This window comes from Triticum dicoccoides, chromosome 5A, assembly GCF_002162155.2.
Source record: "Triticum dicoccoides isolate Atlit2015 ecotype Zavitan chromosome 5A, WEW_v2.0, whole genome shotgun sequence".
In the NCBI taxonomy this organism is placed as follows: Eukaryota; Viridiplantae; Streptophyta; class Magnoliopsida; order Poales; family Poaceae; genus Triticum; species Triticum dicoccoides.
This window is the reverse complement of record NC_041388.1, coordinates 658,766,298-658,792,962: the sequence shown is the minus strand read 5'-3', so window position 1 is coordinate 658,792,962 and position 26,665 is coordinate 658,766,298. Positions and strand designations below refer to the sequence as shown.

General features: G+C 46.6%; 3 protein-coding genes and 1 pseudogene across 5 annotated transcripts in view; 3 read left to right on the top strand and 1 right to left on the bottom strand.

Annotated features, from left to right (window-relative positions):
- Window positions 1–4,976: 4,976 nt before the first annotated feature.
- LOC119303832 (expansin-A7-like) lies at window positions 4,977–7,730 on the top strand. Its single transcript, XM_037580980.1, has 3 exons — window positions 4,977–5,519; window positions 5,639–5,963; window positions 7,302–7,730. The coding sequence occupies exons 1-3, from the start codon at window positions 5,015–5,017 to the stop codon at window positions 7,609–7,611; spliced, it is 1,140 nt and encodes a 379-aa protein (XP_037436877.1). The 5' UTR covers window positions 4,977–5,014; the 3' UTR covers window positions 7,612–7,730.
- Window positions 7,731–8,482: 752 nt separating this feature from the next.
- On the bottom strand, window positions 8,483–17,908 carry LOC119300348 (annotated as a pseudogene).
- Window positions 17,909–18,305: 397 nt separating this feature from the next.
- On the top strand, window positions 18,306–22,758 carry LOC119303829 (disease resistance protein RGA4-like). Of its 2 annotated transcripts, XM_037580979.1 has the most exons (4): window positions 18,307–19,291; window positions 19,889–21,858; window positions 21,957–22,165; window positions 22,346–22,758. In XM_037580979.1, the coding sequence occupies exons 1-2, from the start codon at window positions 18,561–18,563 to the stop codon at window positions 21,828–21,830; spliced, it is 2,673 nt and encodes an 890-aa protein (XP_037436876.1). In that variant the 5' UTR covers window positions 18,307–18,560; the 3' UTR covers window positions 21,831–21,858; window positions 21,957–22,165; window positions 22,346–22,758. The 2 variants fall into 2 exon arrangements, with proteins under 2 accessions (XP_037436875.1, XP_037436876.1); XM_037580978.1 differs by having other exon boundaries at window positions 18,306–19,291; window positions 19,889–22,165.
- A 158-nt stretch (window positions 22,759–22,916) lies between these two features.
- The window catches only part of LOC119303828 (probable disease resistance protein At1g61300), an 8,390-nt gene continuing 4,641 nt past the window's right edge, over window positions 22,917–26,665 (top strand). For both annotated transcript variants that reach the window (XM_037580977.1, XM_037580976.1), the window contains exons 1-5: window positions 22,917–23,800; window positions 24,303–24,490; window positions 24,567–24,822; window positions 25,073–25,295; window positions 25,402–25,540. In XM_037580977.1, the coding sequence (XP_037436874.1) occupies window positions 24,329–24,490; window positions 24,567–24,822; window positions 25,073–25,295; window positions 25,402–25,540 (780 nt within the window). In that variant the 5' untranslated portion in view covers window positions 22,917–23,800; window positions 24,303–24,328. The remainder of the gene's footprint in view (window positions 23,801–24,302; window positions 24,491–24,566; window positions 24,823–25,072; window positions 25,296–25,401; window positions 25,541–26,665) is intronic.

Below are 26,665 nucleotides of genomic sequence, written 5' to 3'. Positions count from 1 at the left end.
CGTTGATCTTGATAAGATCAGAAAAGGGAGGTTGTTGTATTACATGTTTTCTAACCGGAATAGTGTCAGGCCTTAGCCCAGCCGGAACGAGATCCTCTAACATCACGAAGGGATGTTAGCGAAAGCTACAGTACCCTGACATCCCTTCTTCACATCTATATGATTAAGTCTAAAATGATTTGAATTAATTTACAAATTACAAATCTACTTTATACATTTACAATAATTACATACAAACAAAATTATGGTACAATAAAATTAATTTCGAATTTTATTTTCTATGAACAGTAATTACGCACATTGTCTTTGCTACCGTGCCCGTGACATCCCTTCTTCGTTTTGCACTAGGATTGCATTGTAGCTTCGTGACATCCCTTCATGATGTTAGAGGATCCGTTCCCAGCCCAGCCACTATCCCCTTACCTTTGTTTTTTCAATCCAACCCAGCATACTTTTCATTTGTCTGGCCTCCCATTGTTTTTGTTATGGTTTGTCCCCCGTGATAGGTTGTGGTATATGTCGGGGAGGTGGCAGTATCTAAACAATGCAACAAGAAATCAATTGCCCTGGTTGTCTTTGTTTTTATCACTGTTCAAGATATCTTCCTATATTCCGATAAATCAGCCGATTTATCGCTTACCGTTGTCTGGCCGATAAGATAAATTGGCCGATAAATCAACCGATATGGCGATAAATCGGCCGATATGCCGATAAACCGGCCGATTTACCCCTTATCATGGGTCGACCGATAAGTTCTCGATAAGTGATATCTCCAACATTGGTTTTTATTTAGTCTGCATATTAGATTTATCTAAAGTCAAACTTTATATACTTTCAATAACTTTATAGAAATAGATATTAATACATACACCACCAAATCAATACCACTGGATCATGATTGCATATATTTTCACATCATATAGATTTGTTGTTGTAAATGTTCATATTATTTTCTACAAATTGGTCAAACTTTATAAAGTCTGACTTCAGTCAAAAAAAATATGTGAAGTAAATAAAAACAGGGGAAGTATGAAAAACAAAAATGCGGCCCGAGGCCAGCGAGCTAGTTTGCGGTCAACCACCCTTATCATCGCTGCTCGGCAACACGAAATCCGTCGCATGGCTAGTTAAGATAGTTGCAACCAGACCCAACAAGGAAGGTTCGGGTCTACTCCCTCCATTTCAAATTACTCGTCGCAGAAATATATCTAGATATATCCATTTTTGCGACGAGTAATTCGGAAGGGAGAGAATAGCTGTGACGAACAGAGTGTAGGAAGCACGTATGGTGATAGCCAAGAGGTAGCGGCAGATTTGAGCAAGGGTGGCAGTGGCAATGCAATGATTGATATCGTCAAGGGAAAAAGAATCGTACGGAAATTGAAGCTTGCTTTCATAGTTGGCTTGTGTGTTCGTACATGTAAAAGGAGCTGCAGTGGGTTACGTAGGCAGCGTAGAGGTAGAGTAGAGCGCGTAGCCATCCATGCGTTTGACCTCGATCAGCTTCGAGACGGACAGCGGAAACGTAGAGGCGAAGAAGAAGCCGCCGTCCCACCCACCCACCGGAGTTAACACGCGCGCACGGAGGCGCCCGAGGAAACCGTTGTTTTAGGTGGCCGGCTGGCGATCCCCCCCTCGACGTACCGTACGTACGTGCCGATCACCCGACCGCCACATGGCCAGCCATGCAGGCCGGAGCGTACGGCGCGGCGGGCTATCTAGCTGGGCTACTCTACTGTCTACCACAGCGCGCGCCCACCGCGTACGGCATGGCCCCGGCGGGCCGCTGTCGACCGCCGCCGCGTTCGCGACGATCGAGGGGCTCGGACACGCCCACAAACTTGAGCGAACATGGGGCGCATGCATGCATGTACGTGTGCATGGCGACGTGGCCGCGCGCACACCGATCCTCCCGGTGGACGCAGCCGTGAAGTTTCTCGTGTCTGTGCGGGCGGGGAGTGGGGGACGCCGAGCGCGAGTCACGCTCCGCGTTCGCCCCGCTCGTCACGCCGCGCAAACTGCCCGACGGCGACGGCGGCCGCGAATGCCGGCCTTCGTGGGCTGCCTTCTTCACTGCCCGTCAAGAAAACGAACGGGCACGGACGATGTGGCAAAATCAATTTCACTGCCCGTACGTACGCGCTCGTGGATTGCGCACGGACGAAGGCGTCCGGCGCTACCGATCCTGTCACCGCTCACCAGTACTCCATCACGTATCCTCGCAGTACCACTACGCGTATCTCCTCGGATCCAATTGAAGGCATCCCGTTCGAACCATGCCGTGCGAGATCGATGCTCTCCTGACCCCATTTATGCGCGCAGGCGTGCGTCATGCACACGCAGTAAATAGGGGCGCACGGAACGGGTGCCATGTCCATGTGTGTGTGGTGCGATCGATCCATCCCCGTGGTGCGGCTACGAGGCGATCGGCCTGCGGTGGGGCATGCGTGGTCGAGGCGATCACGCAGGCCGCCCGGGGTGGACGTGGTGCGTATGTACACTCGTACGGACAATGCCGAGGTATCCTAGGGCGCGTACGTACGTACGTGCGCCTGCTGCGGCCTCCACTTTGCCGCATGCACCCTACCTACGACGTGCTTGGCAAGGGCGCACCACCGACACCATGCAATTCCGTCTTACCAACAACAAAATGTACTGTCATTTTACTCACTGTGTGTATGAGCACATTTTTCCGCCCCAAGTGTGAAAACATGCTCTATTCGAAACTCAATTTATGATCAAATTTTTTTGAAAAAAAAGAAACAAATGATGCACTTTTTTTTTTTGGTTGAGACCCCGGGAGAGCGTACATATGCGTGTACCGGGCTCGCTCGATCGCAATCAAGTCTAAGCTCTACCTTTTTGGCACCACTCAATCGCGTGCCCCAAATGTACATCTACCGCTACTGTTGGCATTGAACGGCTGCACGGGCATATTGGTTCATACGCCAACCTTATTTTGTTAACCAACCTGGTCCACGCTACTGCTACCGCTACATGTCACGCGGCGCCACCCATGGCCGCTCGCTCGCATTTGTCTGTCCACCGAGCAAACCATGATCAGTATGCATGTGTTGCCATCCACATTTGCACCCCTGCCAGCTACCCAATCATCGTCTTTTAGTCTATGTGTGTATCCTGTTCACGGCTGTTTTTTCTTCACCGCGGTTCCGTACACATGAATTGTGGACGCTGTCCGGCAAGAGCATCTCCAATACTACCATGCATATACACTGAAACATGTGAACTGAAATGAATGAATAAACACACTGAAACATGTGTGGTTATATCTGGCTCAGGAAAAAGTTAGAACATCTATTTGTGAGCGGAGAAATTATTTTTATCCCAAGACACAAAATCTAGAAATTTGGGTTTATCACACGGGGACCCAAAAAATTTGGGTAGTCACTCACATTTTGCTAGCAAAGACCCATACCTGGGTCCAACCTATCACAATGCTCATCTGACACAAAATCAGTTGCACGAGAAGTTTCATCGATGTCGTGTTGTTCCACCCCGCCTCCGTGTCGGCCAATTTCGGCTGTGGGCCGCAGCTCCCAGTCTGTCAGCCACCTTGAGCCCCATCCCCCAATCCCATTGCTCAGGCTGCCCACCATGACCGCCATCGTTTCACGTTGATTTAGGCTCTCCACCAAACCCGTCGCTAACCAAGATGGTCACCCCCTCCCCCCTCCATATGGTCAAGTAGGTACTAAGAAGGATGTTGAGAGTGCATTTGAGATTTTGCGAATCTATTTTGCTATCGTGCGAGAAACCGGCTTGATTTTGGGACCAACATACGCTTTATATGATCATGACTGCTTGTGGGATTTTGCACAATATGCAAAATTTGGACTACTCCTACTATGTCTTCATGGGAAGGGTAGTGAATCCGTGTAGGGGAGACGTCGGTATTTGTTATTTTTTCAAGTTCACCATGAAATTCAAGATACAAATATTCATGGCAGTCTTCAACAAAATCTCATCGATGAGTGGTGGAAGTGGAATGGGCTACAAGGCCGCTATTCCTACTTCCATGTTCCGTATGCACTATGTTTTATGTTTGATAAACAAGTGAGTTGAATTCAGGTTGTGGATTGATGAACTATCTAGTAATCAAGTATTGTTTATGTTTTATTTGTGTTGGATCCACTTGACATGCGTTCGGTATTATCTGAAGCATCGCATATCTATAAATATAAATAAAAGTTGAAATATGGGTATGTAGATATGGATATGCTGTAAAGGCATAAATGTTTTTCCCTACCCAATCTTCTCTCCCCGGCCCGTGATGAATTTTGGCAGCTAAATTTTTGATGTGCTCTTTTTTAACAGCACGTGTAGGTGGGCAAAAAAAGAAAAACTCTGGGGCCGATCGAGGCGGCAAAGGTCCTTTGGTGCCACGGTGCCATGGGCTGCCGGGAACACGCTGCAGACTTTGCAGTCAGCACAAACGTACGCACGTACGTACGTACGTCCGACAATTATTTGGTGAAGATATTCGGGTGGAAGGACATCAACGTGCGTAGGTAAAATAATACTAGTAAAAATTAAAGTTTTTACTGGATGAATGGCGTGATGATTGAGTAATACTACAAGCTCTTTTCCCTGCCAAAATAAAAGGGAAAAGAATGGGCAGTGCTAAAATGATGGAATTCTTACGGGAGAGGATAAGATGGAGAAACGAATACCGCAGACAGCATGATGGCGTGGCGTGCTCATGGTTTTGCCCAAGCACACATGCATGCATGCCATCGCCATGCACTCGCCCGAGTAAAATCCTACTAGTAGTATACGTACGTATCCGTATGACCACGCCACGCGATGAAGTACCGGCAGGCGCCGGTACGTACAGCACGCGCGGCGCTGTCAAGCAGTACTGTTCTGAAATCTGAAGCCCAAACAGTGGCAGGTAGTAGCAGGGAGGAGGAAGAAAGAAAAAGGCAGAGGTCCCAACTGTGCTTTCCATGGTAGCACGGCGGCCACGAAGCAGCAGTAGCTGCGCCCGCCATCAATGGCTAAAACCAGCAATAATCACGCACTTCCGAACGGAGAAACGCCCGTCCAATTTCCCTTCGCCTCGCTTTGCTGGAGCGTGTGTGTACATTTTCTTTCCGAAACTCGTTTCTTTTCTTCGCCCGGCCCGGCCCGCCGCCGATGGGATTGGATTAGCCCCTCCCCCGGCTCGCCCGGCGCCATTATTCGGTCTCCCTCCCGCCCCTCCATAAGTACCCCGCCCCGCTCGCTCCCACTCCTCAACTTCAACCCCCCACACTACTCGCCAACGCCTCCGCCGCCGTCCACTCGCCTTCTTGCTCTGCCCACCTCGAGCGCGCCCGGAGCGACGATGGCCGCCGCAATGCCACCGCCGCCGCTGCCCGCCCTCCTCGCGGCGCTGCTGCTGCTCCTGGTGGCGCTTACGCCGGCCGCGGCGCGCGTCCCCGGCGTGTACACGGGCGGCGACTGGCAGAGCGCGCACGCCACCTTCTACGGCGGCAGCGACGCCTCGGGCACCATGGGTACCGTTTCCTTCCTCCCTCCACCGGCGGTTGGTTTCCGCCATCATGTCTTCTGATCTCGTGTTCTTGGTTCCCGCCATCATGTCTTCTGATCTCGTGTTCTTGATCTGGCGTGGCAGGCGGCGCGTGCGGGTACGGGAACCTGTACAGCCAGGGGTACGGGGTGAACAACGCGGCGCTGAGCACGGCGCTGTTCAACGAGGGGGAGAGGTGCGGCGCGTGCTTCGAGATCCGGTGCGTGAACCAGCCCGGGTGGGCGTGGTGCCTGCCGGGGCGGCCGTCCATCGTGGTCACCGCCACCAACTTCTGCCCGCCCAACTACGCGCTGCCCTCAGACGACGGCGGCTGGTGCAACCCGCCCCGCCCCCACTTCGACCTCGCCATGCCCATGTTCCTCCACATGGCCCAGTACCGCGCCGGCATCGTCCCCGTCTCCTACCGCCGGTAACTTTCCCTCCATCCCTCCCTCCCAAATCTCCCGCCAACTTTCCTTCCTATCCTGTCACTTCCCAATTTTTTTACTGCTCCGGAGTAGAAAACATTCGTCTTGGTTGAAATTTTCTGTTCTTGTGCGGCCAATGGGGAGAGCGCAGGCCCTGCAGCGCGCCCCACTTTACCCGGCGCAGAACAGCGATTCCTTTTCTTCGCGTCTTTTAAGACGTCCGTCCTTCCATTCCACAGGAAAAAGGAAAAAGAAATGTGCCCTCCGTCCCGTCTGATAATTAATTTCTCTTATTATCCTCGCCGTCGCTTGCACAGTAGTACTAGCATGCGAGTAATAAAGTTCATTATATGGACAAAATCTCCTAGTAGTAGTAGGTTCAACTTTATGGGCAAGTATTATCCTCTACTGGTGAAATTGATACGGTAGTAGTAACATGGGCTGTCTCTATTCTCTCCCAAAAATAAATAAATTGATGATACGGTAGATATGTATGGGTGGCACGGCATGGCGATAAATCTTGCCGCTTCTTCTACTAGTAGAATCGGTACTATGTATAGTGAGAACGTGGGCATGTCCGGCCGCCATTACTTGTGCGTGTCGTGGTACGAGTAAAAGCGGCCTTGGAAGCGGCGGGCCGCGCTGGTTCCAGCCAACGCCTCCGGCCGGCCGGCGTCATGTGCTTTGACGTCCCTTTCGTCGTCGTGTCAAAGCGGGCGTTAATGCCGCTCAGTCTTTGTCACGTTTAGCTTTAAATTTGTCAGCAGTAAGCTGGTGATCTCGACGCTGTTTTTGTCATGATCTCCGGTCGGTGGATCGACAGCTCCGGCGCTCATGCGTGTCCGTCGTGGTTGTGGCACGTATAGTAGCTGTGCAGGGCACAGGGCGCACACACCGAAACCTTTGACCTTTGGTTTCTGGCCGTCGATCGGGCTCCTGCTGCGAGGAGGGTGCGCCCCGTGACACTCTCCACTGCTCCCTCGTCCGGTCTGGTTTCACTGACAGTCTGACATGGAACGCCCAAGGCCATGCTTCGACTCACCCGGGGGCCGGGGCCATCTCGTCCTTTGGCCCTGTCGTCGACCACGCGTGAACCAGCTCACCCTGCATTGCTCGGTCGGTGGGTCGGTCGTCCTCGCCTCTGCGACACTCCGCCGCACCGTCCCGGCCGCCCACTACCCTGCCCTGGCACCACCCCAAATTTACCATCCTACCCCCACGACCAGATTAACGACTCGCGGCTCATGATTTGCTCACGCGCCATGTACTATATCTGTGTGTGTGATGTGCTGATGATTTGGCTAACGTGTGATGGATGTTGTTTGTGCGTGTGTGCGCAGGGTGGCGTGCCGGAAGTCGGGCGGGGTGCGGTTCACCATCAACGGGTTCAGGTACTTCAACCTGGTGCTGATCACCAACGTGGCGGGGGCCGGGGACCTGGTGCGGGCGAGCGTGAAGGGGTCCAGCACCGGGTGGATGCCCATGTCGCGCAACTGGGGCCAGAACTGGCAGTCCAACTCCGTCCTCGTCGGCCAGCCGCTCTCCTTCCGCGTCACCGCCAGCGACCGCCGCACCTCCACCTCCTGGAACGCCGCCCCACACAACTGGCGCTTCGGCCAGACCTTCGAGGGCAACAACTTCAGGGTCTAGCTGCCCTTCTTCTCCTTCTCCGGCGCCGGCGATGGATGCGGCACATGGGCGAGGTTGGTGTGTGGCCTGCGAATGCAGATGCAAGGTGCAAGCAGGTTGATACTAGTAGCAGTCTATCTATCTAGTCTTAATTAGGGTGAAGCTGGGAACTGAAGGGTGGTGGTTGTGTGGAGCGGCGGCTGAAGTGGCTGCAAAGCTGCAGCTGAAGATGGGAGCGGCGAGTGTAGCCCGCAGCTGCTGCTTCTCCGGTGTCCTGTGCCCCGTGTCGTGTCATCTTTGTCTCCATGGCACGCTGCTGGCTGTTACTAGTACTATTTATCATGTCAATCGATCAATCATGGACCTGATTTGTATATGTGTCTATCTATCAACCAGCTTGGTCGCTGGGGTTGCAAAGAAGGATAATACTATTACCTCTCTCTGACATGTGCGTGTGCACCAGTATGTATGTGTATGTTTGAGTCTGAGTCGGGCAAATTTGCAGCGCCGTGGCCATCAGTCAGTCCTCCCGGGACAAACGCTGGATGGGAAAAAAAGTATGAAAACGGAGGTGAAAAGCGAAGGCACCACCCTGAGTTCCGAAAGCGAACCCTTCGCGCCTTCGCTTTTGCTCGGACGAGCACGGAATGGCGCCAAGGACGAGCCATGGCGCGCCACCGGCCAAGCATGCCGTTTTCACGATCGGCATCATGGCTTTGCAGCAACCACGTCCTGCTGCTGGCATTGCCGTTGCCTGTCTGGCCTGACCTCGTCGCCGTCCACATCGCCGGGAAAGGCAGGAGCAAGTTTGCAGATCGTCCACGTAGTATCCGAGTCAAACAAACAGGGACGGCGTTGCTCTCACCGGTGATATCTGCTGACGCCCAGCAGGATCACACATAACCATCCAGGAGTATGTGTCAAAGTCAAAATGCACGGCAGCAGCCAGTAGTGGACGACACATGCAAGACAGTGAGTACTCGGCAGCATGAGCTCCGCTGCCAAGAATTCAACGACACACAAATACATCCATGTGACTGGCGTACTCAGGACACTTTCAGACCATCACCCTAGCTAGCTACTTTCTCCGTCCCATAATATAAGACACTTTTTGACACTACACTAGTGTTAGTGTTGAAAAACATCTTACATTATGGGGCGGCGGGAGTAGATAGCACAGGTTCAGACTGTGGGTTGTTGTGAAGTACGCGTGTTCACGCTGGGCGGTGTCATTCTGCCGGCGGACTTGGGCTCTTGATGCTTCTCTGCTGCCGGCTTCTTGCCTGGGTCACTGGAGTCTTGAACCCCTTCCAGGACAGAGACCACGTAATCCATGGTCGGCCTCATATTACGTTCGACGTGCAAGCACGCGACAGCAAGGTTGCCGATTTTTCGCGCCCCGTTGAGCGGGTATTGGCCTCCTAGCTTTATACCAACGACACGAAAGATCTTGCGCTTGCTTGTGAGATACGGCCGGGCCCATTCAACAAGACTGCGCTCCGCCTGGGGACGGTTCGCGTCAAGTGCGCGACGACCACACATCATCTCTAGAAGCACAACCCCGAAGCCATATACGTCGCACTTTGCAGTAAGATGGCCTGAATATGGGTAAATTAGTTGAATGGATGTTAATCACATGCTGAATATGAGCTCCTGGTAATAATATAAAAAGTAGGTATATGTTCTTTGCCAAGAACGCAGCATTGCAACATTTGTTCGGTTAAAGTACATTCAGCTGAATTCAAAATGTAAGAAGATGAGCTGAAACTACTGACCGGTTAAATGAATGTTTACCACACGCTGAATATGAGCTCTAGGTAAATTTTACAAAAATGTCAATGTGTACTTCTTTGCCAAAGGGTAGCTTGCAACATTTGAAAGCAAATTAAATTGAGTGTAATTCAAAACATGTCATTTGATGGAACAAATTATGGTTGAAGGTAAAAAAACTCATAAAACATTTCCCGATATAGTTTGCGTATTCACACCATTGTACATAGTTCACAAAGAAAAGGTATGAATAAATCATAAATTTCATGATGGCACTGGGGCATTAGATATTCAGTATCAGATCCTGACACTGAATGCATTTCAACTGCATGCGTAGCAACTTCAAGAAAGTAATGTTGTTCCAAAAATGGTATCTGCGCAGCAGCAGATTGACAGAAGACGAAACAACTTGTACATTTTTAATTAACTTGTACTCCCTCTGTAAACTAAACTAATATAAGATCGACTGCTATTAACTAGTGCACTAAAAGCTCACTAACACTCAATTGTTCCAGTCATATGCCAGATGTTTTATATCCAAAAGACAAGCAAATGCGCAGAATACTGGCTTCATGAAACACAAAATTGCAAGTCAAAAGTTACCTGTTGACACATATTCTGGAGCTGCATAACCATATGTTCCCATTACCCTTGTGGTCACATGACTGTCTTCACCAACAGGACCATCCTTTGCCAATCCAAAATCAGAGAGTTTTGCAGTATAATCCTGGGCAGTACAATATGCATTCATTTAAGTAGAGAGATCAGATGGTCATAGAGGTTAACTATGCTATATTGACGATTCACTTTTACTTACGGTGTCAAGGAGAATATGAGATGGCTTAAAATCCCTATAGATAACGTTAACCTCCGCATTGTGAAGGTAGGCTAGTCCTTTTGCAGCTCCAAGTGCAACCTTCATCCTTATGTTCCATGAAAGAGGTTCAAAGCCTCCTACATCAAGGATTCATATATAACAAGTTATAAGTAGAAACAGTTTTACAGCGATGACATATGCAAAACGAATAAATGCTCCACGTCCAAGTGTAGCTTACTCCTGAAAAGATGATTGTCCAAGCTCCCACGTGGCATCCACTCAAACACCAGCACCCGATACTCATCATCTATGCAGTACCCGATTAACTTCAGAAGGTTGGGATGGCAAAGCCGACCTAGGTAATTAATTTCGGCCTATAAATGGACACATGAAAATGTGAGAAAATATCCATTTTTTTATTAACACTCATGAAGCTGTGTGTAAATGAATGCAGAAACATCACATAAAGGATGGAGGTGCGAACCATGGGACTTATAAAGTTGCAAATAGGGAATTCAAATACATCACGTAACTATGGCCATATTCGAAAGTGAACTTCAAATAAACATGAATCAACCATGATATCGGCAATAGTAGCAGTATGGATAGCTGTATAGTTTCTTTGACTTATTTAGTTTTTGGCTTCCTTTTCTGCTTTTGTTTGTTGGCTGTAGTTTGACGTCATTTGGACATTTTCTTCTAATACAAAATGATGTACACTTAGGTGTGTATTCGAGAAAAAGAAAAACATGATATCAAGGACAACAGAATGAAATAGAATGCCCTTTATGCTCACCAACCACTCTCCGTGCCCTTGAAAGCCCTCCGGGTTGAGTTTTTTCACAGCAACAGGTATTCCTGTACCAGGTTGGCAAGCTGACAATGTACGCTCATCAAACCATCCTTTATAGACAGATCCGAACCCTCCTTCGCCGAGCATGCTGTCAGAAGAAGTGTTCGCACTTGAAAAGGTGTTCACGCTTGAAGGCTTGGAAGCTGAAAAAGTTTGACTGCTGCCGCCAGTAAGCCTGGAAGCCAAAAAAGTTGGACCGCTGCTGGCAGTAAGACTACTCTCATGTTTACGACGACTCCTTGAGAACATTCCTGCAGATCATGTCTTCAGTACAGATTCTTCTGAATGATACTTGCATATAAAAGTTACAAAATCAAGACACTATTTTAAATGGAAGTATTATCTGATGAATAAGTTTTTGCATTGATCTATCCCAGGTACATGGTGTGATAATCATGCATTGCAGGTTCTGAATGGTTGACTCTACCTTTTTAAAGGAAATTTTGCACAACAGCTAGGGACTGGATGAAGAAAGCAATCGTTAGTTGCCCATTATCTGAACAATATGAGCCATGAGAATGCAAATTAGCCATTGCCATCTGTGCCACACAAATCTAGCAATTATTAGTTAACTGGTGTTCCAGAAGTTAATGTGAAGATTGTTTCAAACAGCATAACAAGCAACATAGCAGGAAGCCAGGAATGTTGATTCCTGCGAGTGGTGGTATGCTCCGGACCCAAAAGATAGATAATTATCTGCATCGAGCACTATGGCAAAACGAATATGGTTGAAAACAGAGGGGGTGCCCTCCAAGGTGAGCGGCTTCAGGGCAGCCGCGATGAAGGTGCCGGGGTAGACTCGACACAATGGTCCTCGAGCAGATTGTTAGCTCGTATGACTGGCGGAGAGCTCACCAGTGTTGGATGGCGCAAGGTGGTGCCACCAGGGGAGGCTGTCGCTGCCTTCATAGGCAGCTTTCAAGGTGGTCTGGGGTCCGGTTTTCATGGTGGGCCTGGCCCTGGCCCACACAGAGAGGATTCTCCAGCAATATCGCCTATCAGGGGGTCTCCAAGGTGGCGCAGGCGGCGACTCCAGTAACGTAGAAATCCTGATTACGGCAACTGGTTAGCGTCAAAGAAAGACAGGTTGAAGAATCAATCAACTGAAGGGAGGAAAAGTTCATACCCGCTATCAGGTTGCTGTCTGTTTTCATCTTCCCCTTCGTACTCATATTCTGTGTTTTCCTCCAGGATCTCACCTAGTTCTTCTATAATCGGTCCTGCATGCCTTGGTGGCGCCATAATTCTATCTTCGTCCTCAAAGAACTTCCAGTTCACCAGTTGATCGTTGATTTTCGGGTTTTTTGGATCATTCCTAACATAAATCCCCAAGGCAGACTCTGTGCCAGTAGCACCTGCACCCACAATTTTTGCGGAGATCTCTTTAAGCCCTGCCAGGTGCTCGATGCAGATAGGTGCAGCACCATGCTGCACTTCCTGGGCACTGAAGACTAGATTGAGCTTCTGAAGATTAGGCATTGCACCAGCCTCAAATTTCAGCAAAGGTTCACTGCACTTCAACGTGAAGTACTTGAGAGCTGAAAATCCTGCCTTGCCAAAGAAAATCCTCTCTGCAGGTGCTGCCTGGACATATAGCGAGAGAGCAGTGAGGGCAGGCAATCCTTTCACGATATCAATGTCACTGTTCGAGAATTCTCTAACTGCTACCTTTAGACTGCAGAGTTTGCTGAGTGTTTCCAACCACTTTGGGAGGCTCGGAAAGATGCAAATCCACGGCAGTAACTCAAGTCTCTCAAGATGGGCTGGAGCAGGGGACACGCTGCTCAAGCCATGGCAGGAAATACTCATCCTCGAAGTATTTACGGGGGATGAGCCTAAAGATGTCAGAGTTAGAGATTTGAGGTTGCTGAGTTTCTCGAGAACTGTGCCCAGGTATTTCATGTTGTCCTCCAGATTATCAACTTGGTGTACTGTAGAACAGGTGAGATGAAGATCCTGGAGGTTAACCAGCCCGCCAAGGTCCCTCACATTAGCCTGGCTTGGAAGGCGGAGGTGCCGTAATTTCTCCAGATTTCCAATATCTGATGGAACTGCAGATAGTCTTCCATCTACTTGCAGTGTCTCCAAGTATCGTAACCCTTGAATCTTGTCTGGCAAATTGACAGTGATATTACATTCAACCTGGATATATCTCAGTCGACAGAGTTCACCGATTCCAGTGAGGTCAAAGCTCATCCTGTCTCGATCAGCCCAAATATGAAGAATTAGAACTCGAAGAAGGCCATAATCCGGAATGGAAGGTACACATCCAGAGAATCCACAGAAGAAAAGCGATCGGACTTGGGACATTCTGATGCTTTCCGGTATCTTCGCACTTTTTGCACCTCCGAACTGGATGGACAATCGACGAGCCTTGTCAGGAAGCCCTATAGTTGATTCAAGATAGTTCACAGTAATGATGAAATTATCCTCCATGGATTTGTGCCTGATAAGATCCAGTACCATGTGGTTAACTGTACATGACAACACCTCACCGTGATAGTTAGTGTCTACCGGTTGGATCATGCCTCTTCTGAGAAGCTCGTTAAAGTAACCATGCTGTCACTGACAAAACTTTCAGCAACCCATTGCTTCTCCAAATCATCCTTATTGATCGTGTAGCCCTCTGGATACATACCAACATAGAGCAAGCATGTCTTCAAATGAAGTGGAAGCTTATCATATACAAGGATTATAACATCTTTCATCCCACTGGAAGTAGGATTTGTCCTCAAAGTGGAGGGTAGAGAACTTTCTACCTTCTCCCACTGCTGAAATGCAGGGTTTGGTTTGCTTGGGAGCAACAGGCTTGCTATATTTAGAGTTGATAAGGGTAAACCACCACATTTCCTGATAATCCTATCCACAACTACTTCGAACTCCTCAGGACAACCAGTTTCACATTCAGAGCCAAAAACAGTATCGAAGAATAATTTCCGAGATTCACCATTATTAAGAGGTTGCAAGTTAAATATGTACTCTGACTCATAACCAGAACATGCCAGTGCTACATCTTCAATCTGTGTGGTTGTCAGTACTCTACTGCAACAATCACCATAAGGAAAAGCACGGCTAATAATATCCCATACTGATGCTGTCCATAAATCATCAACAACAATGAAGTACCTGAAAGATATTTTTGTTCATATTGAATATATTTAGTCAAGCTTACACACACAAAAAAAAGGGTAAGGAAACACAATCAATATTGATATGATTTATCTCTGAAAGGAATACATGAGAAGAAGGATACATAAAACTAAGAAAAGATTAAATAGTGGTGTTTCTGCGAAAAACATCGGATCTCCTAACTTTTGCAGTTTTCCAAATAGAGAGGATAAGGTAATGTATCTCTCCGTCCGAAAATACTTGTCGGAGAAATGGATAAAAAATAATGTATCTAGAAATAAAATACGTCTAGATACATCCATCTCACCGACAAGTATTTTCGGACGGAGGGAGTATATGAAAAAGGTGGGTCCATGAGTTTAGATAAGATAATGTATGTGTATATCTCCAAAAAATGCCATACAATTTATAGGTATACATGTACACCTTTACAAGAAAAAGGGGACAAATAATGAGTTCTTTTTGTGGCCGCTGGTACTGGCTTGTCCATGGTCAGATTTGATGGCTGTCTCCGGAGCAAGCTGGAAAATTTTGCATCTTTCTCTGGCATCATCCACACGGGCCATTAAATGCGAGAAATCTTGCGCAATCTGGGGCAGGCGCCGCTTCCGCTTACTGGTAACTCCGAATATGGCACTAACAGGAGCACTTCTGCCGCCGCCGCCGCCGGACTGTATAACCTCGTCGAAGAAGTCCTCCGTGTCGTAAGCAAGTTCCCGGACCTCCTTGGCCCACCATTTGGGCGTGAAGCCAGGGTCCAGATCTGCCTCCGGCAAACCCTTGAGGTGGTCGCACAATCCTTCTAGGCCCTCTTTCAGAAGCCGGACCCCGTTCGCACTGAGCCCCTCCGGCAGAGGCTGTTGGGAAGCATCCAGCGAATGGAGTCGCCGGAGGAGGCGACCTATGGGGCCGAGCGAAGCAGTGACGGGATCCTCCATTTTCGCCTCAAGCGGAGCGGAATCAGGATCGTCCTCCGTCTTCACCGGAAGCCAGCAGTTGGCTTTGCATCCCCACCTGAAGTATGCATCTGCCTAACTAATTGTTGCCATGGATGAGAAGTTCCTCTTTTTTCTGAGAACATGGATGAGAATATCGAGAGGCACGAGAAAGCATGCCTGACCGCTGAGGAATCGTGACCAATGGTATGGAAATGGAAGTCTCAATCCCGACGAGCAGGATGTGGGGGTACTTCTCTGGTCGTTGGCCTGGGAAAACAAGCACCACACAAACCACAAGCATGTTGCATACGGCAATTCTTTAGTTCCGGGACATCAAAAAATATGGAAACATAAAATTATGAACATTTGTTATGCTGAGCCTACAATTAAGATCAATCCACAAAATTTTAGCACCACAGTATGTTAGGTAAATGATGCAGATCGGATGACCGATTACTCGTGCGCATCGGTCTCGCGCCACACGTCCAGTGGGACTCACGCGAGCAGAGTCTTGTCCTTCTCACGTCCATATGTTTTTCCCTCATGTGCCGCACTGCATCTTCTTCTTCCACGCAGCACCGACACCCATGTGATGCCACACGCCCCCGCACCGCGTCCTCTCGCTCCCTCACAAATCGACGTCGGGCGAGCTCCAACCGGTCAGTCGCCACCTTCAGGTCTAGGGGCACACTACGAAGTGTGAGGGAGGAAGACAACCACTCAGGTGCTTTTCAGGGGTGGTTGTGCTGCGGAAGGTAGGTGGCGTCATATGTGTCGCGAGCGGGCCACCAATGGTGTTGCGAGGGTTGTGACGCCTTCGGCGAGCTCCGTGTCACATAAAAAAATCAAACTAGGGTGTGAATATAACATTCATATGCATAACTTGGTTTCAGTGCATTTTGGGACTTTTTTTTGAATTAATTTGGCTATTTTAGAAAACCCTAAATTGATTTTGGGATTTATTTAATAGCCATATTAAATCCATTTTGCATAAACTAAAAGCTCAAAATTTGCATCATGGTTGATTTTTTCTATGATCTACATGATCCCTAGTATTTGTTTAAGTTTTATTAAGTTTAAAGGATTTTAATTAAAATGAATCTGAGCCAATTCAAATCTTGTAGAAAAAGAAAAAGAAAAAAGAAAGAAATAGAAAAAGAAATCCAACCCAACTTGCCGAGCAGCCACTTGAACACGTAGCGCTACTTTAAATCACTGCATATGTGTAGTTTATAAAAAGGAAAATGTTATTGCTCCTTCTCTCTCTCACTTCTTTTGGTGCCTCTATGGCACGTCATTTTCAATTTTTTTACACCTCCGTGTTGCATTTGTTTTTTCCTCTCAAGGTAGAAGCAACACCTTACAATGGTAATCTGTACGCTTTTCTCAACTTCATTTAAATGCAAACATAGCTCTAGCTATGACCATGAAAAGAAAACTATATATGATGTCTTCGACATAGCCATGAAAAAACAATGATCTATGTAGCATGTATTATGATGAACCAAAGCATATGACAATGAGAACTCATACCTAGTCATGTAACATAAATGTTGGTAGTGCATGACAAATTATTCTGAATGGCTATGAAAATGCCATAAATAGATAGGTATGATGGTTGTTTTATGGATATGCTGGGTTTATGTGTAGGAGGACAAAAGGAAGGCCTCCATGTGGTTGGATATACCAGCAAAGAATGCAAAACATATATAGGGCATGTTTGGTCGGAGGCTTGGAGCAAAATTGTCGTCCCGGGCTTTGTTTGGTTGGTGGCCTAGATAATCTGACTCTAGGCTGGCATGCAAAAGCAACTAATTATACGGGGAAACTCGGAAGGACGAGTCCAAGGTGCACATGTATGAGTGTCCAGGGGCTCTCGAGTATCGCGCCTCATCGAGATCGAGTAAACACTCGTTAGGGGCACGGACGACTGCAACATTTTAGGGATAAGGCAGTTATGGGAATACACGATACACTTAACCGCACCACCTCCTAATCGTATCAGGTCTAATGAGGGGTATTTGAACAAACCACGTATGCCCTATATACATATAGAGATGTTGACATGCTTGGTAGAAGGTAGGTTTAGCTCAAGATCAAACTTCCCCATATTTATTGAAGATAAGACTTTTCAACGCTTTTTTTTCAGTGGCATGATGTGTCTGATGACTTTGAGGTGTGTGCGTGTGTGGTGATTTTGTCAATCAAAAGATATATCAACCCGGTCTCTAAGTCTTGGAGGTGCCATAGGGATAGGGGTGGGTGTGCGTGAGTGTTGTGAATGTCCATGTGTCCCTATAATGTTTCATCTGGAAGCATGCAAATGATGGGATTTACACGGCGGCCACTGCGTACAAGGCTTAATTCCTAGACATGACTCTCTCTCCCTTGGATCGCATGGTTTGGAAGGCATGGGCACCTTCAAAGGTTAAGTTTTTTGCTTGGTTGACGTTGCAAGATAGGATTTGAACCGTCGATCGCTTGGAGCGACGAGGTTGGCCAAATTGTGGCCTTTACAAGCTTTGCAATAGGGAACATGGGGAGCCCGTCTTTTCTTCATGTGCCGCTACACTATTCGGTTATGAAAGTCTCTCATTGAGAAGCTTGGTCTCGCGCACATGGATACATCCGACTGGTCCATGTACGATTCCATCTATGAGTGGTGGGACAAGAGAACCGACAACTGCAACCCTAACTGGGCAAGCTATATGGCCTCCCACACCATGCTCGTCTCGTGGACCATTTGGAATGAAAAAATGCACAGGTATTCCGCCTCAAGAGTGCGTCACCAACCATCCTACTCACCGCCATCGTCGAGGAGGCCAAGCTTTGGATGGCCACGGGCGCAAAGAAATTAGAGAATATTTTTCAGGGCTAGTAATAGTCATGCCGAAATTGTGTGGGTGTGTTGAAAACCTCTAAACTCTGTTATCTCCTTATTTAATAGATGAGGCAAATTTTATGCGTCCGTTTGAAAAAAAGGCATTTCTCATTATAAAAATACCATACACTGATTTTTTAAAAATAATTTCAGTGTATTTACCAAAGAAAAAAATCAGTTTGTCCAGAAAACCTAAGAATTACCGTACACCTGCAAATGGTTTTCTTTGCAATTAATTATTTTCATATGTAAAAGGATTTTTTAGGGGAATATGTAAAAGGAATTTAAAAAGGCTAATCCACACACTTCTAAGTCCAAAAAAAAAGTCCAACCGGACGTGCGCCCCTATCCAGTCTCTACTCGCTCACTGGACCAAAACTGCTAGTCCACCCTTTCGTCTTTTCCTCCGGCGCCCGAAACGGCCGCCGCCTGCTCAACTCCGGCCGGTGCAATTTCACCGACGGGGAACCGTTTGCTGCATCCACTGGAGATGCTCTGACAACGGGTGCACAACTAGCCTCATAGGGCGAGAGAGGGGTTAGCAACTTAGCATGTAGACTAGCTAGCTAGGGATATATTGAGATGGAGGTTGCGGTGGTCGTCGGCCCGATAGTGAAGCTGCTGCCGAAGCTCCTATCGGTGATAGATGGCAAAAGGAAGCAGCTGGACAACCTGGAGGTGGACGCCGGATTCATCCGCCGCGACCTGCAGTCGATCCAAGAAATCATTGGCCGCTCGAGTGGCGGCAGATCCATCACGGACCTCTGGGTCCGAGATCTCAGGCGCCTGGCGGACGACATGGAAGACTGCATCGACCGCTTCCAGGTCGGGAAGATGGGCAGAGTCCGTTTCGTCGGGAAGATCGGCAGACTGAAGAAGAGGTCAAAGGAGACTCTCGAGCAGCTGCAGAACTCCATCAGCATCACCGGAGCCGCCGCACCTCCGGCTCCCGCCGGCGGGGGCAACGATCAGGATCCGGAGGGGCAACTACTTGCTCTGCTTCCGCGGAGCCCATCGGAGGGGAGGCTCAAGGTGATTTCAGTCGCCGGATTCGGTGGAGCAGGTATGACTCGCCTTGCCCACAAGGTTTACAGCAACAGGGATGTGCGCAGCCAGTTCCCTCTGCACGCCTGGGTTCGTGCATCCCCGGGCATGAGTGTGCACAAGCTTCTTCAGAAAATACATGACCAACTGCTGCTAATTAGTATTGCCAAGAATCATGGTGCCACTGCCTCCAGCTCCAAAATAATACCACAGGTCAACGGAGAAGCCGAAACTGACCGCGGGCTCATCGGATTACTCAAGACCGGAAGGTGATTATAGCTTAACTAGTATAATGCCTCCTGACCGATATAGCTAAAGATTACCTGAAGGTGATTATGTAGCTTAACTAGTATAATGCCTCCTGAGCAATATAGCTAAAGATTACCAAAAGGTGATTATATAGATTAACTAGTAATGTTTGCTTTCAACAGTGTTATTATTGTGAACTTGTTGGAGACATGATTCTGTTAGAATATCCTCTTTTGGGAAAATGAAGTAAATAGGGCTATTGCCGAGTGCAAATATGTTTTGAAAGCAAAACTGCGGAATGAGGAAAATTTAAGCTCTAAAACATACATGCGTTGATTCTGATAAAAGTAGATTGATGGAATGTGGTCTAGGACTGTAGGTTAAACTTGTTGAAGGATTTCCCGTTGAATTCAATCTTGAGTATACTGACTCAATGAAGTTCACAAGTAGGAAACAGAGAGCTAAATTGGTGTCAGCATTTCAAAATTTCAGTAACTTATGATTGGAATCGACTAGTAAGATTGCAAGCAAATATTGATAGCTGCAAAACCTGCAACAACAAAAAAAAAATCATGATTTTTATTTTCTCAAAGATTCATTCATTATGTATCTTGTAGGTATTTGATTGTGATTGATGGTGTGAATACACATGAGTTGTACGACGTGCTATCTGCCTTCTCTTGGGCTGATGGAGTGGATTGCAGAATTATCATGACGACGGCCATTCAGCTGCCAGAAGCGACATGCTGCAGATGTGGTAACGGTTCATCACTTGCTATGGATAGCACAAGCCAGGTTTTCATTGGAGAGCTGACAGAGAGTGGATTTGTGGAGGCCTGCCTCCATCTTCGTGATGACACTATAGAAAGAATTCGGCGCGGCAACAACGAGATCCTATCCAGTCCTGTTGTCCAGGACTTATTGCTGTATTTCTGCATGTTCCCACGCGACCATCCTGTCAGGAGGAATCCCTTGATAAGGCGATGGCTGGCTGAAGGACTTGTGTTTCCTCAACCAGAAACAGAGAGTTTTTCCCAGGATGTTGCAGCCAAGAATTTGGAGAGCCTCATCAGCCGCAATGTCATCCAGCCCATTCAAGTGAGGAACTATGGAAATGTGAAGAGATGCCAAACTTTTGGGATGATGCTTAACTCCATTTCCAGCAAATCCAAGTCACAGAACTTCATCACCATGCTGTGTGGTAGCGGCCAGACGACGGAGAGGAATCCACCGGGCAAAGAGATTCGCCGGCTTTCGCTCCATCTTAACGGTGCGGCAAATGGGCCACTTAATTTGCCAAAGGAGCTATCTCGTCTCCATACTCTGGCAGTATTCCCTGATGATGCAAATGTCTCCAGGCATCAAGCTAATTTGAATTATGCCAAATATAAGCTACTGCGAGTTTTGGATCTCAAAGAATGTGCCGATGTGAAAGCAGAACATGTGGGCAAAATATGTGACCTGTTGCTTCTCAAATATCTGAGCCTCGGGGACAGTATTGACAAGGTTCCGAGGAAAATAGTGAAGCTAAAATGGTTAGAGACTCTCGACATGAGGAGAACCCAGGTAGTGACGCTGCCAATTGAAGTCCTCCAGCTCCCCGGGTTGAAACACCTCCTTGGAAAGTTTCAGCTAGTTGAAGGCGACTGCACACAGAAGAAGCTAGAGAAGCTCCTGTCAAAAGATATTGAACTGCATAGGCTTTCCGGATTTGTCACAGACAAAAGCGAAGGGTTTGCGCAGCTGATGAGTCGCATGGGGAAGTTGAGGAAGGTGAAAATATGGTGCGATTCCACCGCAGATGTGACGAAACTGGTTCATGTTTTAGGAGCCACAAAGAAATTCATTGGCGGAGGCCTGGATATGACAAGAGTCGATCGTTCTTTATCTATCGACTTCCAAGGATGCCCAACAGAATGCTCAGAACAGTTCATGGATTCTCTGAAAGCTACAGGCCGTCTTACCTCGCTCAAATTGCGAGGCAAGCTGACACAACTCCCTCAGTTCCGTGCAAAGCTGAATTACATCGAAGAGTTATGCCTCTCAAAGACTAGTCTGAGCGGTGACACAATCCTGAGTAGCCTGTCTGGACTGAAAATGACACTGAAATATTTCAAGCTGGTAGAAGATAAGCTTGGTCACTTGGTCATAAAACCAGAGCATTTCCGAAGCCTGAAGGGGTTATGCCTCGTGGGCGAGCAAAGTCTAGAGGACATATCAATCCAAGATGAAGCTATGCCCTACCTTGTGTCACTTCATATACTTTGTGAAGCTCAGGGTGATCTTCCAGGCATCGACATCACACGCATGGGAAGGCTAAAAGAAGTCGCGCTCCATTCCGGAGTACAAGATACGATAAAGGATGGATGGCAAGCAGCTGCAATGAACCATCCTAATAGGCCCAACGTTTTGTTTATCCATCATGCTAACTCCTTGCCTAGAGACTCTCCGCCGTGCGAAGCAACAGGGGAGATTGTAAATCGGACCAAACCTATTGGGAGAAAATTCACCTCCTCTATCATGGGGGGCATCTTTTCTCGTGCACGGCCAAGATCCTGACACACTGAAGCAAGTCGCATTGATCATGGTTAGTTTTGTGTCTATTTCCTCCTGCCTATCATTCAGGTTGTACTCTCAGTACAGTTTCCAGGTATGATGATGTTGGTGCACATTGATTGTCTACAGAGCAAAGCTTTTGCATCCATTCGCTGATCGATGATGTGTGTGCTGCATGATGTGACCTCCATGAGGCGTGGCTTCTCTGCGAGGTGGCTGCAGGCAGTGAGTACAGTGGGATGATGCAGCCTCTTCATGGGTGATTGATGATGTCCTGATAAGCAATTTACAAGCGAATTCCGCTGATAACGTTTCATGGCAAAACAGAGTAAATACAGGTACATTGTGTAGAGATGTTGCTAATTAGAGAGTTTGTTAATTTGATTCGACAGACTGGGTTTATACAATGGAACAGCCACACCTCTCTATTTTGCAAATGCATCGAATAAAGTAAGTATTCACTTGTACTATCAGATGTATCGATGTAGTGACATTACTGTGTCTTTTGTTGTCTGCAGCGCAAAGTTTTGAAATCATTCTCTGATCCGTGGAGCTTTCGGTTGGATGCATGGTCCAACTTTATGCTGTTCTATGATGTCTCCTCCAATTAAAAATGCACTCTTCTTCTCACGGCGTGATTACAAAGGGAACGTCATAGGCAAAAGGGAGGGCACAAGCAACATAACAGTTGAAGGAAATTTCAACTATCAGATAGCCTATCATGCCCTCTGCCATAAAACCTTTTGTAGCCAGGGAGGGAGGGAGATGGTGTATATTTACTTGTCCAAAAAAAGAGGGTACAGTATTATTTTTCGGTCTCAAGTGCTGCAGTGCCTGCTATTGTTGCACTACCATGTTACTGATTTTTTTTTTAAATTGTGAGGCTTCAAAAGGTGAGGAAACTTATTCAACATGGACTTATTTGTCTTAATACAAGTATGGTGATTGCAGCTATGAAGATTGATACTTCCCATATCTCTCTGCTTTTTTTTTACAGAATGTAATGCTCCCTCTCTCTCAAAATGTAAGACGTTTCTTGACACTAATAGTACAAGAGGGAGTACGTTATATGATGGTAAAATCAAAAGGCAAAAGCCAGGCGCGAGCAGGCTGCTTTAGGCTCATGAATGAATGATTTGGCATGTTCGGGCGCCACCGCCCATGGAATTGTTACGAGGCGTTCATGGCTTGCAGCGTTCTGCTGCTGCCCTTGCCATTTCTTTCTGATCTGATACGGCTGCCGACTTGCCGTCCACATCCCCCGGAAAGCAAGAACAAAGTTTGCACATCGCGAGCGCCAAAACAAACAAGGACGGCGTTGCTCTCACCGGGGAACTGACGGCTGGGCTGGGAGTGAAGGAAGTGGATGGCGGCAATGATCGCCGGAGCGCCGAGCTCACCCCCAACATACTCCTATCATTTCCGAACCCTACCTCCCGCTCTCGGAAGCGCTCTTGTTTGCTAGGCTCTCTGTTTGGCTGAAAATCGGTGCTGCAAACATGTGATCAGACGCAGGCAAGTTGTGTAGTACGTACTACTATATGACAAAGCAGACGGATATTCTAATGTTCAGGCCACTAACTGTAAAATAATGGAGCTGGCATTGAGAAAAGTGGATTTGAAGTCTCAACTCTCGGCGAGTATGGGGGTCTGATTTATCACATCTCTCTCCCCCTCCTTTTCTGTTCTCAGGAACGAGATCCTGAGATCTGAAGAGCAAGCTGCAGCCGCTCGACTCACGCGATTCCTCCGACTAGCCGGCGACTAGGATCACCAATCCTCCCACCAGCCGACTAGCTGCCGTCTTCTTCCCACAGCTTCTTCCACTCTGCAGAAAGAAACATCTCTGCCTACCACTCCCTGAGGTTACCATCTGCAAATCTGTCTGCCGCCACCTCTCCCGCTCCTCTGATTAGTAGCGGCGATTTGGAGCGATTATCCCGAATCAACAATCTTGCAAAAGGCTTCTCCAGGTAATCATCACTAGTACTTTTTTTTCCCTTCCCCTTGAGAAGTTTTTTTTTTGTGAGTTACCCTTGAGAAGATAATCTCTTCTCCAGGTAATCACCACTAGTACTTGTTTTCTTTTTTCCCCTTGAGAAGATATTCTCCAGATATTTAACTGGCTGCTGCTATAGATCGGTAGTTTTGAGATTAACAACCTGCTTCCTAGTCCTTTTGGACATTCATCCAGCGCAGGCCAGTTGCATCATGCAGCTCTATGTTTGCTTCAAACTTATTGCAGTTACCTATGCCGTTAAGTGCGTGTTGGGTTTTGTGGAGGAGCTATGCTTGTGCTTGTGCTTGCTCTGTTTCGCAACATTTTTCCGGGCAACTGGGTTGTTGAATTTTTTTTCTACTCATAAAATCAGAAGATTGTTCTCTATTCCATAGCTATATCTTTTGTGATTACTTGAGCAACTGGGATGCTTGATCTACTGGGCCTCCCAAATAATGTGCTCGCTCTTGTTTCAGGGTACTCTCGCCCCACCTAACTGTTAATGGGTCGCCAAGCCAGTGCTGCAAGAAATGACCTCGAGCACATGCTATCTCACGAAAACGAACAACCAAAGGCCTTGCCATTATCACTTTTGGAAGATATTACAGATGGTTTCTCTGAGAACCGTCAAATTGGCAGCGGTGGGTTTGCGGTGGTTTATAAGGTAAGGCAACTCTTAACTGCCCTCGGTTAATCCGAAGACTGAAGTTGATGTTAACAGGGCATCTTGTGACTTATAGGGAATGCTTGAGAATGGGACCGTTGCTGTGAAGAAGCTGTTTGAAAGGCTTGATATTCCCGATAATAAATTTAACGAAGAGATTCGCTGTTTGATGAAGGTGAAGCACAAAAATATAGTACGTTTTCTGGGTTATTGTGCTAACGTACAAGGCGAAATGGTAGGCTACGATGGAGATTTTGTCATGGCAGATGTACGTCAAAGGTTGCTCTGCTTTGAGTACGTACCTAAAGGAAGTCTTGATGAGTATATCAAAGGTAAGATCATGTGGCCTGCAACTTTTGTTTCATTTTAATGAATATATATATATGAAAGGTAGGATCACGCGGCGTGCAACTTCAGTTTCCAATTTTAATGTATATATTAATGTTTATTTAGTTCTAGCAGCCGACAAATGTAGTGACACTTACGGTGTCATTATATCTAGTATTACAAAACTAAGCACTCCTGCCTTCAAATATGTCAAGTACTAAAACCACACTTTCTTCAATTATCCCTCCATTATAGATGCATCTTTTGGACTTGGCTGGATAAAGAGCTATCAGATAATAAAGGGAATTTGTGAGGGTTTACATTACCTTCACGAGAATCATATTGTTCACTTAGATCTCAAGCCCGCAAATATTCTACTGGATGACAATATGGTGCCGAAGATTACCGACTTTGGCCTATCAAGGTGCTTTGATGAAAAGCAAAGCCGAGCTATTACCAAAAATATGTCCGGAACGTGGTAAGTTGGCAAAGCCTCTTGAATTAATCTTTTTTTATCTCAGGCAGAAACTGCACTATTTTCCCTTTTTCCCTCCATTTATATGACTATACAAAATTTCGTGCAGGGGGTATATGCCACCAGAGTTCCATAATGGAGACATATGCATAATCACATACAAATCAGACATATATAGTCTTGGTGTCATAATTATGGAGATGCTGACAGGAAAAAAGTGGTATCCTGCATATCCTGATATTGATGATGTAAGAACAATATTCGCGGTTGTTCCATGATAAAGGCTAGAACTCTATCAAAAAAGGACAAACTTTTGATTTTAAAATAGCAGTATTTCGCTTTTACTTTGCATATAAGTGTTACATAGTATCATTCTTTAAAGTAGATGTAGTAAAGTATCTCTAGGAAGATATATATTTCTTCCTTTTTCTGAACGAAACATGAAAATGCTATTTATATGGTGCTAGATCTTACAAGGCTCCACGAAGTCATATCTAAATTCATTAACGCCACCTTTTTTGTGCACATGGGGAAGACGTCAGAGAAGATAGGCATGACAAAGAGCACATATCTACAATTGACACGGTATCCAGGCGGAGAGTAAGATACGCGATAAAATTATATTAGAGAGAGCATTAATGTTCCAAATACCTATTAATGGATCAAAGAAAAAAATGAAGATAATAGGATGATTTGTGGACCTAGTTAAATAGAACGGTTGTATGTTGGTTTTACACATCTATTTTCAAGATGCACAATATTGTAGCTATACTTTATTTTTACTGCTACATGTGTGGATGGTCTAGATTCTAGATGGAGTCATAAGTACAATCCCTTATTTTTTGGAGGAATTTTTTTGCTGCTCAATCCTGAATCAATATGGGTTTTACATTACTTTCATTTTTTAATGGATTGTAAAGTCATGATCAAATGACAATACTTCACAGACAGATTTGTTGGGCCATGGGAGTGCACAATGGTGGTGTAGTAGGACCTGAGTTGGTTACACTCTAGCATGGTGGGTTAGCTTAGGTGTAGAGTAAGATTGCTAGTTTTAGAATAGTGTCACATATACATACCTAGGCATAATGACCCTCTTTAAAGCAATATAATTATAGTAGAACATATTTCAAGAACCCATGCATATTTTACCATTATTTTAGTCTACTAGTAAATGCTAGAGTTATACCAATTTACTTTAGTCATACATATTATGGTTTCAACCAGAAAAGGTTACTTACGAACTGGTTGTTAAATGTTACTATTTATGGTTCCATATTATGATTTCAACCAGAAAAGAGTACTATTTTAAATATGGAGCAGATGAGATGTTTTAGTGTATGAATGTATGCACATGGAGTTTCAGTAATAGT

Excerpts from the sequence above, each read along its gene's own strand:
- LOC119303832 (XM_037580980.1), top strand. The coding sequence starts at position 5,015 with ATGGCTAAAACCAGCAATAATCACGCACTTCCGAACGGAGAAACGCCC. Across the intron at positions 5,520-5,638 it reads CGACGCCTCGGGCACCATGG|GCGGCGCGTGCGGGTACGGG; the intron begins GTACCGTTTCCT and ends CTGGCGTGGCAG. Across the intron at positions 5,964-7,301 it reads GTCCCCGTCTCCTACCGCCG|GGTGGCGTGCCGGAAGTCGG; the intron begins GTAACTTTCCCT and ends GTGTGTGCGCAG.
- LOC119303829 (XM_037580978.1), top strand. The coding sequence starts at position 18,561 with ATGGAGGTTGCGGTGGTCGTCGGCCCGATAGTGAAGCTGCTGCCGAAG. Across the intron at positions 19,292-19,888 it reads GGATTACTCAAGACCGGAAG|GTATTTGATTGTGATTGATG; the intron begins GTGATTATAGCT and ends TGTATCTTGTAG.